General features: G+C 43.5%; 1 protein-coding gene across 1 annotated transcript in view; it reads left to right on the top strand.

Annotated features, from left to right (window-relative positions):
* LOC117881455 (solute carrier family 22 member 5-like) overlaps positions 1 to 12,899 on the top strand; it is a 38,988-nt gene that overhangs the window by 10,286 nt on the left and 15,803 nt on the right. The window contains exons 2-4 of the mRNA XM_034778742.1: positions 7,240 to 7,343; positions 11,187 to 11,341; positions 12,381 to 12,552. Coding sequence (XP_034634633.1) covers positions 7,240 to 7,343; positions 11,187 to 11,341; positions 12,381 to 12,552 — 431 coding nt within the window. The remainder of the gene's footprint in view (positions 1 to 7,239; positions 7,344 to 11,186; positions 11,342 to 12,380; positions 12,553 to 12,899) is intronic.

The following is a 12,899-nucleotide window of genomic DNA, read 5'->3' on the forward strand; positions in this document are numbered from 1 at the left end:
AACAGGTTGAATTCTCTTAATACTGCTGTGACTGTAATTCTATTTAAGTGTAAAATTCAATTTTTAAATACTTTCCATTGTTGAATTAAAGGTAGAAATTCATAATGACTAAATTAATTAAAAATGCATTAAGTTTTGGAACTGAGTTCCCTATAATGCTAGGAGTTTGGGTTTACTTTGGTTCCAAATGCCCAATGTTAAACAAAACAGGTTGTACAGAATTTTAGAAATATTCTCCAGAGAAAAGCATTAATTACTACTACAAAGTTAGGGCTTTGTACGGAGGACAAATCAAACATCTGATAGTGTGAGGGATATTAAGTTCTTCCCACACCCATTTTATTATCTGGCATATAAACAGCAACGGTGGGTTCTGGACTAACAAATGAAGAGACTGGAAGTCAGATTACTGTCCCACAGACTTCTGTGACCTTTGTCAGGTCACATAACCTGCTTGTGCCTCTTCACCTATCATTAATGAAGTTTGACACTCACTTGCCAAGTGTGTTTGGAACAGATCAAATGTGTAAATTACTATTGTTTCACCTACTCTTTTGTTATGACCTTTGCTTTCCCAATACATTCTGTGTCACCCACCTGACTTATATCTTGAAGCTGTTTCTGACGCTGCAGTCAATAGGGCTGACAATCAACTTCAAATAACACAATGTTAAGAGTGCCTGGGAGCTGAAGTCTTGTAAAATGGTAAGGTCTAAACCTTACCATACGAAGTATGTTTGCCAACAGCTTTAAAACACGATACAGCAAGAGTTCTCTGTGCCAGTGGTTTTGAATGGTAGGATTCATCATGTTCCTAAATATTGGTATCTAACATGTTAGAAAGCAACATTTCTAGCACTTATTTCACTCACTGCAGCCTCTTAAAATCCTTAGGAGATTTGATTACGCTGTTGCTAGCATTTGCATGGAAACGACTGCCGGATTTGAAGACAAAGACCAGGCAGCTTTAAAGAGTTATACAAAGTGAGGGGTGGGGGAGGGGGAAGAGAAGGAAAGGAGGATTCTTTTATGAACTTGTTTTGCTTTTGATGTAACTGAGCCCATTCTCCTCTGCTACATGGAGTGGCTCTGAGTTGAGAAAAAAAATAGGCAGCTGCTGCACAGAATATGCTTGGAACCATCGAGAAGGCCTTTTGGGAGCCTGGGATGACTCTGTCATCCCAAGCTGTCATGTCAAGGGGAGAGAGTAGAACCTCTAAAATAGACTTTTGAATGTTATGGGGACAGAGGAACTGAACAGCAAGAGAAGGTGGGAGCATGGAAACAAGAATGCCTGTAACCTCTTCACTCTAGTTCTGACATACTTGCTATGCCTGATACATCATTGTAGGCAAATTCCATGAATTCTAGTAACCTCGTTGAGAGGATATTGGGGAATGAAAATTACTCCTTTCTCTGGTCTCAGATATTCTATATTCAGTCCTGGACCAGTGCCAAACAGCACTTCTAGTGGAAAGTGACAACCCAAGTGACCTTCAAGTATAGTGGTGCAGGCCGTGAATTAGTTACACCTCAGAGCTTTAGTCCTTCAAGATTTCTGGACTGGCTACACCCAGCAGGAAACATGATTCCTAAAGACTGGCAATACTTCATTATTGTGACAGCGGTGGCTTTGTAGACCACAGTTTATGAACCATTTCCATATGTCACTAGAAAACTGAAGACTCCAGCGTTCATTTATTGTGCTCATTCATGACCAAACAAGTCATGAGATATTGGACCTTAAGATTTCAACATTCTGATTGCTATCTGGCCCACGCTTTTATTGTCCTACTTAAAATGACTTTTTGTTTTTAAACCACTGATATTCCACAAACAGAGCCTTGGAAAGCTGTGATTTCAAGTTGCTCACATTGGTTTCTGCTTCTAGCAATTCTCAGCATTACAGCTCTTAAACCGCTTTATTAGAGTGGAAGAAAAGCCAAGATTGTAATTAGAGTGGCATTTTAAGATTGGATATCTCTCCATCTGCTAGTGTAAGTAATCAGTTGGCAGAGCAGTATGAAACTTTCAGTACCCATGAGTGTTTCCAAAAAGTGGCCCTGGGCCAGTGACCAGAAGAAAATTTTAGCCCCTGGACACACACACTGATTGGACAGCATGTTACGTGTACACAATGGAAGATCCATAAAAGCAGGTAGCTAAACATTACTTCATATAGCTAACTCACAAGTACAATATGACAAGTTGAGAATAATCACTGGACTGCTTTTGCCAGTTACTCTATAAATGTCACGGCACAATCTTTGGCCAATTGGATCTTTGCCCCATGTTAGAAGTAATGTATTTAAATAGATGCCCATTTCCATTGGCTACTGTAGGGGGTGGGATGGGTGAAGGGGAGGGTCTTTACTAATCTAGGATTCAGGATTAGCATTTACTATGCAGTGGGTGGTGCTTTATTGGTATATTTAATAATAATCAATTATTGTAGGTGATTTGATGGATTCAGTTTATTTGGCAATGGCCACTTGCTGCATATTTTCAAGGCGTTAAATGTGCGTTGCTAAGATTTCCTAGTCAGTTTAAGCTCTCCAGTTTTGTTCAGTGACAGGAACGTAATATATATATATATATATATATTTATTTATTGTTTGCAGTGTATGTGTGATAGACTCTGAACTAAGGAAGAATTCAGAGATTAGCAGTGTGCTGTTTCTTTGGCAAGATAGAATGGACATTTTTTTCCCTGTGACTTCTGCATTGTATTATGTAGGAGACATCGCATGTTAGAACATGGAGTGAAGCCATTCAGTGAATTCTGACAGAGAGAAAAATTTAAAAGAACAATCTGTATTGCAAACTCTAGTTTGTATAAACGGGCCTGTTTCAGGCAAGATTGGTGAAATTTACAGTAGCATTGGGTGTGAAAATAGTCTAATCCACTGTTTAGTTCAAAACACAGAATTATTAAAGGGAGTCTCATCAGCCTGTTCAGGAAAAGGTTTCGGGTCTCATATTAATAATGGGGAATGTCCGATTTTTAATCCAGTATTCCACTAAGCATCTTTTTTGCGTTTAATTTGAGATATTTTTGGACGACTTACCAAGGTTAAAGAGCGGGTTCTTCCAGCATCCGCTGTAACACTCAATCACTATTATTGCATACAAACTATTACTTTAACAGTGCAAAAAAGCAATAAATATTCCTGTTCTATATCTGGAAAGTACCTGGACAGTGCATTCATATCTTTCTATTGCTACAGTAGAAGTGGACATTTAACTTTAGTAGATGCAGTTTGAAATTTTAAAATCTGCAGGACCAGATAACTTGCACCTAAGAGTTTCAAAAGAATTGCCTGAGAAAATATGAGGTATTAATGTTGATTTTTTTAAACAAATCTTGGCATACTGGGGAAGTTCCAGAGGACATAAAGAAACTAATGCTGTGCCAGTATTTTAAAAGGGTAAACAGAATAAACCAGCAAGGAGTCCTGTGGCACCTTATAGACTAACAGACGTATAGGAGCATGAGCTTTCGTGGGTATTATACGTCTGTTAGTCTATAAGGTGCTAAAGGACTCCTTGCTGCTTTTACAGATCCAGACTAACATGGCTACCCCTTTGATACCAGAATAAACCAGTTAGTCTAACATTAATCCAAGGCATAATCATGGGTCAGCTGATATGGGAGGCAAACAGAAAAGAACTGAAGGATAGTTGCAGAATTGGAAAAGTTCAGCAAAAAGCTACAGGAACGATCCATGGTCTGGTAACTTGCCGTATGGCAAGAGAGAAGCTGAATCTATTTAGCTTATCAAAAGGAAGGTTAAGTGGTGACTTGATCACACTCTGTGGGTACATCCACACAGGGATTAAAAAATCTGCAGTTGACCCAGGTCAGCTGACTCGGGCTTGCAGGGCTCGGATTCTGGGCTGAAGAATTGCTATGTAGCTGTTCGGGCTTAAGTGGGAACTTGAGCTCTGGGGTCCTATATGGGTGTAGGGTCCCAGAGCTCAAGTGCCAACCCAAGCCTGAATGTCTACGCAGCAGTTTTTAGCCCCACAAACCAGAGTAGGCTGCTCTGGGCCAGCCTGGCCATGCCGCAGGTCTTTTATCTCTGTGTAGACATATCCTATAGGTACCTATGTAGGGAGAGGATTTCTTTTACTAAAGGGCTCTGTAATATGGTGGACAAAGACATGAAATAATCTCATGCCGGGAAGCTGAAGCTAGCCAAATTTAGACTGGAAATAAGTTAGAGATGAGGTAATTATTGGAACAGCTCACTTGGGGATATTGTGAATTTTCTGTCACTCAGAGTTTTAAAATCAAATTGGATATTGTTTAAAAACATGCTTTGGCTCAACCAGAAGTTTATAGATTTGCAGATTTTTAAGGCTGGAAGGAACCATTGTGATCATCTAGTCTGACTGGATTGCTGGTACCAGAGGCTCAGTGGCGTGGGGATCTTGAGGAGCCACAAGGTGCCAGAAGGGGTTTGGGCTGCCCAGCGCAGCGCTCGGGGGTTCGGGCGGCCCAGCGTGGCCCTCGGGGGGTGCGGGGGTTTGGGTGGCCCAGTGAGGCGCTCGGGGGGGTTCGGCGGGGGTTTGGGCAGCCTGGCGAGGCGCTCAGGGAGGGGGGGGTCGGCGGCGCAGCGCTGGGTGGGGGAGGTGTTATGGCGGGGCGGCGCTCTTCTTTTTCGCCTGGGGCGGCAAAAAAGTTAGAGCCGGCCCTGCCTGAGCTGCCAGCATGTCCCCTTCTTATTGATAACTGCCCTTTGCAGAGTCCTAAGTTCTTAAAGACTAGCAGGCCTGCACAACAGTAGGGAGAAAACCAGGGGCCCAGAGCAGAGTACCAGCCTCAAGTCAGAGAGGGGGAGGCCTAAGGTTCCTCCTCAAGGAAACCAGCTGACAGCATCCAGGCCTTTAGAGAACTGCAGTTGTTCTTCGCTGCTCTGTACTAAGGTACTGAGAATATTGTCCTCTTCAATACCTCAGTCTCCATAACCTCCTCTCATCCTACACAAGTCCTCCTTCCTGCCCCACTCCCTTTCCAGAAAGAAGTAAGAACTGTCCTCAGTGTAGATCAGCAGAAACTCACCCAACACCCATCCAGCCAACAGCCTTACACTGCCTGGCCAACTCTTTTCATCTGTTGGTCCCACAACCCTGCACAGAGCTGCTATGAGCTTCATGCTAGCTCATCCCTGCCTCTACTCTCTGTGCAGCCTACTCTCCCACTACTGGCTCCTTGCAGGGAATAAGGATGGTCAGCAGGAACCAGGGAATAGTAGGAATTTAGAGCCTCAGCATTTGCTCCACTCTAGAGTCCTAGCTCAAAATGGGGATAGCTTCCCTCCTTCCCAGGACTGCATTGCCAGTGGGCCCAGAACCCCCAGGGAAAATCCAGCCTCGATCCATCTGTACCTGCTATTAAGGTAGATCCTTAAGGGCTGACGAGGCGCTGCCTCCTGACATGTAAATAGTCTGAAGGCAAAGAGGGGAAAAGGCTCAGACCATAAATGAAGTTGTTTCTGGGGTGTGTCTAAATCTCAGGGATCCATGCCACCGAAGCCCCCGCCCCCCACAGCGCCGCACCACTGGGGGGAAAAAAGAAAAAACCCTCGAGCGCTGCCCCGCGAGCACCCCCCTCCACCCCAACATTGGCCACCCCTTATAAGGTGCTGCCCCAAGCATGTGCTTGGTCAGCTGGTGCCTGGAGCCAGCCCTGAGCTCAGGAGACTGCTTTCCTCTCTACGATTCAAAGCTCTCCCTTGGATTACTTTGTTCTCTGACTCTCTTTGTTGGGCAGCAGGGTCAGGATCCATCCATAGCATTTGAATCAGTGGAACTCTATGGATGAGTGAGACAAGCAGGATTTGGCCCTGCCACATAGGCAGAGCTAGAATTAGAACTCCTGAATTTCTGGCTTCCAGTCACATGCTCAGCCTACTATTAGGTACTGCTCCTGCTTCTCTTCCCCAAAGTTCATTGGTCCTCTGTTAAATCCCTTTAACAAGCAAACCTCAGCAGGGGGTGAATGCCACAACTATTCCTGTGCAGGTGATATAACAGCTAGCTATGGGTGACTTGCCTTCCTTGCTGGCTTTGTTTTGTTTGGCTCTAGTAAACAAATTTTTTTTAAATTCCAGATAATATGAATAAAATTAAGCCTCTTCCATTACTTACTGCTAATATATCACCTTAAGATTTAAAGTGCTTTATGAAGGTTTTATTATTTTAGTAACATGTGTTCTGCCTCCCCTCAGCTACGTGAACAGTTGTGAACTATTGCATGTCTTTGTTGATTTGATATCTTCTCCCCCCCTTTCCTTTTCCCTACAATATTTGTCAGTAATGAGACTCAAACACTTGACCTCCTTACTGTATGTTTGTGTTTGCATTTCTTGGAAGGGAAGTTTATGACCAAACCATTCCCAAGCAGAATTTCTAGAGCCCTGCATTTTTTGTTTTCCCCCTTTTTGCATATATCCTTTAAGCCTAGCTGGGGGGGTTACAGTAAGAACAGTATCTGGAAATTCTGCTCCTGAATAACTGCATAATCTGCACTCTTGGGTTGCATAGCGGAGCAAAACCATAGCGTAGGAGCATATCACAAACCCAGCTTGCATAACTAGGCACAATGGATAGCTTGTTCTCTGCTCAGTGGAGGCCTGTCTTTATATTGTTTTGAGGAAGATGGTGTTAAGGTAAGAGAAGTTTCCCTTGCAGTTCCCTGCATTTTGTCCCAAGTCAAAAATCCAAAGATCTAATGGAAAACTTTTTAAATTATTCTTTTATTTTCTTTACTTTAATAGGATGTTTCCATTGTCTTTAGCAGGACTTAGATAAGGTCCATAAAGAAACACTGCCACACTAGTTGATTTATCTTTGTTTCAAAGAAGAAAAATCCCTTTGGGGGTGGGGGAACTACACATGATGTGAATAATCTATTGTTACTGAGGCCCCAAGTTTTCCAAGATGACAAGGAATTCACCCCTGCTTCAGAATTAGGCTCTGGATTCCAATTCTTCAGAATTAGGCTCTGGATTCCAATTCTTCAGAATTAGGCTCTGGATTCCAATTCCAATTTTGGGGCCTAAACAGGTTGACAGTTTTTTTGTTTGTTTGGTGGGGGCTTTTTTCCTTTCAGAGTGTACGTTTGAATCATTTACCATCAAGGTATTTGGATTAACCTTGGTTAATTTAGAAGAAAAAAATCAAAGTGTTATTGATAAACTTGTAATGTTAAGGCTCGCTCTTTTTCTCTTGCAGTGGAATCTGGTATGTGATGATGACTGGAAAGCTCCCTTAACTGCCTCCTTGTTTTTTGTGGGTGTACTGGTTGGATCCTTTATATCAGGACAGCTCTCAGACAAGTAAAGTATATACACCAAAACTTTTAGCTATCTATCTGATTTTCTAAAAGCACACTTAAAAAATGAAATGAGCCAGTGGTGAATGCCTGACCTGTTCAAACTGTAGCAAAGTTGATATACTCTTGGGTTGGGCCTACACTGATGAGAAATGGTCACCAAAAACACTATGGTTGTAGCGCTGATACTAACAACAATAAGAGCACTAACGTGTATTGACTGCTGGCATTTTTACCTCAGACAATCTAATCTCATTGTAGACAGAGCCTTAGCCTAGCATGAAGTCAGCTACCCTAATCAAAGCAAAATATTATTCTGAGGCTTATTTTTTTCTGTATTTCAAGTCTATCTTTTTGCAGCCACAAATGAAAACAGGCACAAACAATTGTTGGGTAGGTTACATAGCACTCAGACCTCTCACTGCCTGATGTGTTGTGGGAAAATTACAAGCTGCTACTGAAAAAAATCCGGCTCATGTTGTACCATTTGATTTAATGTGGACTATCTCTTGATATGGGTACTTAGGAAAACATGTTTGCAGTTTTTCTAGCTCAGTTCAATAACTCCCTTTGTACAAGCTTTCATAGATTCTGTTGTACCCTATATGGTCAAATTCAAGGTCTAAGTCCAGTGGTTTGTGTTTGTGGAAGCTGCGCCGTAGAAAACACGAATGCTGTTCAACAATCTCTAATAAAGTGGCTTATTGACCCAGCTACTAGAACCATGGGCTGTCTTGTTGATCAGCACCAGGGTGAAAACAAAATGGAAGCATTCTTGTATTTCAAAAATCTGGGTTTTTTCAGTCTCTTGCATTTCAAACTGAGGTCTAATGTGCAATACTTTGGCATCTACCTGGTTTTCAGTGAAATCATGTGACACCCTTCTACTTTTCTGATTTAATAGCAGTACTCATACATGTTTAACATCTGGTCTTTTGGGGCCAAATCCTGAAGTTCTTCCTCAGATAAAGTGCCTGCAAAGATTTAATAGTTTACCTGAGTAAGGTATTTAGAATCCATCCCTCTCTTCTTACAACAGGGAGGAACTTCTGTTGCAGGGCTGTTTCGGAGTGTTTCATCATGCACTATTGGAGTATGTACATGCTTCGATAAAACCCTGCTGCACCAAGTCTCAGAGCCTGGATCAGCTGATGCGGGTCATGGGGCTTGGAGTGCAGGGTTAAAAATAGCAGTGTAGGCCTTTGGACTTGGGCTGGAGTCCCGGCTCTGAGACCCTCCCCCCTTGCGGTGTCTTAGGGTATGTCTACTCTGCAGTTAGATACCCACGGCTGGCCCGGACCACCTGACTCGGGTTAAGGGGTTGTTTAATTGCAGTGTAGATGTTCTGGCTCGGGCTGGAGACCAGGCTCTGGAACCTTCCCACATCACAGGGTCCGAGAGCCCAGGCTCCAGCCTGGGCCACAACATCTACACCACAGCCTTTTATCCCGAGTCCCCTGAGCCTTACTCAGCTGGCATGGGCCAGACATGGGTTTTTAACTGCAGTGTAGACATGCCCTCAGAGTCCAGACTCCAGTGCAAGCCTGAACATCTACACTGCAATTTTATAGCCCTGCAGCTTGAGTCCTGTGAGCCTGAGTCAACTGATCTGGGCCATCCACAGCCCTGCTGTGTTCTCTTTTATTGCAGTGTAGACATACCTTTAGGTTATGATAATCCTGAAGCTAGATTCAGCTGTCTTGCCACCTTAATGATTTCTGAGGAAACATTGCTAAGGAGTCCAGAAACAACCATTGGGATAGGTACAGAGTGTCTCTTCCAAATGCTAATGTGATCCTTGTACCGAAGCAGGCATGATGGACAGCCACACGCTGTCCCAGGAGAGACTGGTTTGGCATAGTTTTGCTCCCAGGGGATTTCTCCCTTTATGATATGTTTTACACTCTAGCGCCATCTAGCAGTGTGCCTCAGAAACAGTATTGCAGACATGTTGGAATCTACCTTCCTCCTACAGAGCAGGCAGGCAGTAATCTGAGAGGCAGGAGTAAATGGTGAAATAGCAGTTCAGAATGGATTGGTGAGGAAAGGCTTTTTTCTGGTTCATCTGTGCATCCTTATCCCTCCAATCTATCGAAGTCTTATACTGCAGTTACATTGTGGTATCTGGGCACCATTGTTGTCCCTCTGGATCAAGTTTAATTTTGAAGTAGGGTTACATGAAATCTGTGATGCAGGGAACCCTGCATCAAAGTGGGAAGCTAAGGCAACTGCTGATATTTAGATAACTAGGCCAGAATGTGCATGTTGTTAAGGTCAAAGTTTGCCAAGAAGCTGGGGCTAAAACTCTCATTCCTGTAATAAGTACCAAAGGGCATTTAGTGCCGGATTCTGACACCATTACATTGACTGGTACTCTGCTCCATGAATAGTCCCATTGGAAATCAATTAGGTTACTGTAGCAGCACGACGACTCACCCCTGCAGCGCCTCCTGCTGGTCATCCGGGAATTAGCTCTTTCCAGCACAGAGCACCCTCTGCTAGCCGGTGTCTTGCTGTCCGCTGGCCTCGTGTCCTTCCCAGACCCTGGTGCCCTTTTATCTGGGGTGCTGCCCCCCGGGCAATACCCCCACACTCTGCCTCTGGGTCTCCCCTCTCTGGGGAACACCCAACCCTCTAATCCCCACCTTGCCTCAGTCTGGGCTACTGCCAGTCATCATCAAGTCCCCGCTCCCTGTGGCGGACTGCAGTGTAAAAGCCACTCATCATAGGCACGGGGGGGTTGGACCAGCTGCCTTCCTTTACCATCCAGTACCTCTATGAACCTAGGACCAGGCCCTGCAGCCTGGGGAGTTGCCAGCCTGGATCTCCTTCACTCCCAGTACCCTTTCTGCAGGCAGCTAGGCCCTGCTCCCTCCAAGACTGGAGAGAGCCTTTCTGAGCTCCTGGCTTCCAGACTTTTCATACGGGCCAGCTTTGGCCTGATTGGGGCGTGGCCACAGCTGTGGCTGTTTCCCCAATCAGCCGAGGCTTGCTGCTTTCCTAGCCACAGCCCTCTCCCAGGGCTGATTTCAAGCCCTTCAGGGCAGGAGCGGGTGACCACCCTGCTACAGTTATTCACAGAGCAAGGTATTGCTCAGTGTAACTGAGTATGGTTTGCAGAATTGGGCCCCTTAATGACTATAGATTGGCATAGGGCCAGAGTTTTCCTCCTTAGAAGACTCCACTTCTCTGCCTTATGTTTATTGTCCCACTCTGGGGCATGGAAGAAAGCACTCCTTTTGAGTCACTGACACCTCATCTTTTGCATTCTAGCAATAATTCACTTTCTAGGTGTTTGCACTTGTCCACACCCATTCCATCATCCCTTAAGAGAGAACCTCCGACCACATCCTCAGAGAAATCTCTTAAGGTACGTCTACACCACAGCTGGTAGCATGCTTCCCAGTGTGGAAAGAAAGACACGTGTTAGATCTGCTCAAGCTAGCATGCTAAAAATGGTGGTGTGGCCATGGCAGCACAGGCCGCAACTTGGGCTAGTGGCCTGAGTACAATCACATCTGTTGCCGGGGTTCTCACCCAAGACGACGCAACCACACTGTTATTTTTAGCAGTGAGCAGAGCTAGCATGTGCCTGTCTACCCATTCTGAGAAGCATGCTCCTAGCTGCAGTGAAGACATACCCCGATTGCAGCACTTAAGATATTCTTCCACTTTTGGAATGGAATTTTTAAGCTTGTCTGAAATATTTGTTTACGTGTCCCACTTTCTGAGACGTTTCTCTTCATTATAGAAACCCCCTATGTGCAAGACTAATTCACTGATCTTGCTGTTATTTTCGTGATTGTTTCTTCTGTAACCCTCTCGTTTTTGTCTTTGTCCACCAAAGGTTTGGCAGGAAGAAAGTTCTGTTTGCGACCATGGGGGTGCAAACCGGCTTCAGCTTCCTGCAGGTCTTCTCTACCAGTTGGGAGATGTTTTCAGTGCTCTTTGTCATCGTCGGCATGGGACAGATCTCTAACTATGTGGCAGCCTTTGTACTTGGTATGGGAGTTTGTTATGCATAACACATTTTCAATGTTATTGTTCCCCTGCTCTCCTCATTTACTAATGGCTTGTTTTTTATTTTTTCCCAAGCAGCACTGTTAATAAGAAAATAACCTTACCAAGCATGGCTAACTCCTAATCCATTTGAAAATTTTCCTTTTAGTAAAATAGTAACACATTAAAATAAAATGCTTTGTTTACCAAATACTTAAATGAGCAAAGGGAGTAAATCAGAACAAGTCTTTATCTGAAGCGAGAGCTCTCCAGTGAGAGGATGCAGTTAGACGCACGCTCATAGTCATATGTTGGTAGACGTGTAGAATGAGTTGTGCCCAGTTGCTCTGGTGAACTGCAGTTTGGAGCCAAACACGCCAATTGTACATATGATACTGTAATTTGTAATTGTGATCAAACATGTAAGTGCAACTTCAGACTTCTGAAAACAATCTGTGATGAAAGTTAAGCTGTCACATGGATTCTGTCATTGCATCCATTCTATGATATCTAAGCAAAAGTGTCTGATTGGAGGAAAAGTAAGACTACCTATGAATCCGTTTGAGAGACAGCTCTGAATGCTTTTGTTTTAAAAAGCGACTTCAGTGTCTAGAGCACTGAATTCTTTGTGGCCATAACAAAGCCCAGAACAGCTCTGAAAACAGTGTTTAGCTAACTGCTGCAGCAGGCAAAAAACATGGTTTGTTGGTGTAGGTTTTACCAGACTAGTGCCTTTTGTTGTGAGTTTTTTGGAATCCAGAAGGCTTTTACTCGTTGAGTTAGAACAATTTTAGGTTCTAATCATATAGTTTTTATTCATAAAAGTACTCCCTTTTGGTGCAGAATCAGGCCCTAAGATAGATCTGGCAGCATCTTTTTAAAACAGGAAAAAACCGCAACTAATATAGCGTTAACAATTGTAGCATGTGTGAGGAACAGTTTTGCTAAAAGTAGGGTCAGTTCTTGTATAGTGGTAAAATATTTGGCTGCTATTATTTCTGATCAGTTAAAATGCTAATCCACACTCTCTTGTTTTGAACAGGCACAGAAATTCTTGGCAAAACAGTTCGTATTATATTCTGCACATTAGGCGTTTGCATATTTTATGCAATTGGCTACATGTTGCTGCCACTGTTTGCTTACTTCATCAGAGACTGGCGGATGCTGCTTCTGGCTCTTACTTTACCGGGGCTGCTTTGCATTCCACTGTGGTGGTGAGTGTAACTACATTAAAAGATGTTTGGCTTCAGAAAGTCTCACCTACAGCTGATCGGGTTCAGACTTGAGGTTAAGATAACAGAAATGTGGAATCTGATGCAATATGGACCTTTAGCAAGAGGTTATGACTGAAACAGAATGAGAGTATCTGGTGTCTCCTTTGGGGGTGTTTAATAGAATCATAGACAGTGGAAATCTTTAGGTTTCATTTCTTCTGCCAGATTTTGCCATTGTAGTACAGAATCTTAAATTTTCTTTAAAAAAAAAAAATAATTAAAAAATGTATAAAACTACTTTTAAATTTAGGACTGTCTGACTGTGAAATTAAGGTCAGATTCTTGTC

This window comes from Trachemys scripta, chromosome 8 (assembly GCF_013100865.1).
Source record: "Trachemys scripta elegans isolate TJP31775 chromosome 8, CAS_Tse_1.0, whole genome shotgun sequence".
Lineage (NCBI taxonomy): Eukaryota > Metazoa > Chordata > Testudines > Emydidae > Trachemys > Trachemys scripta.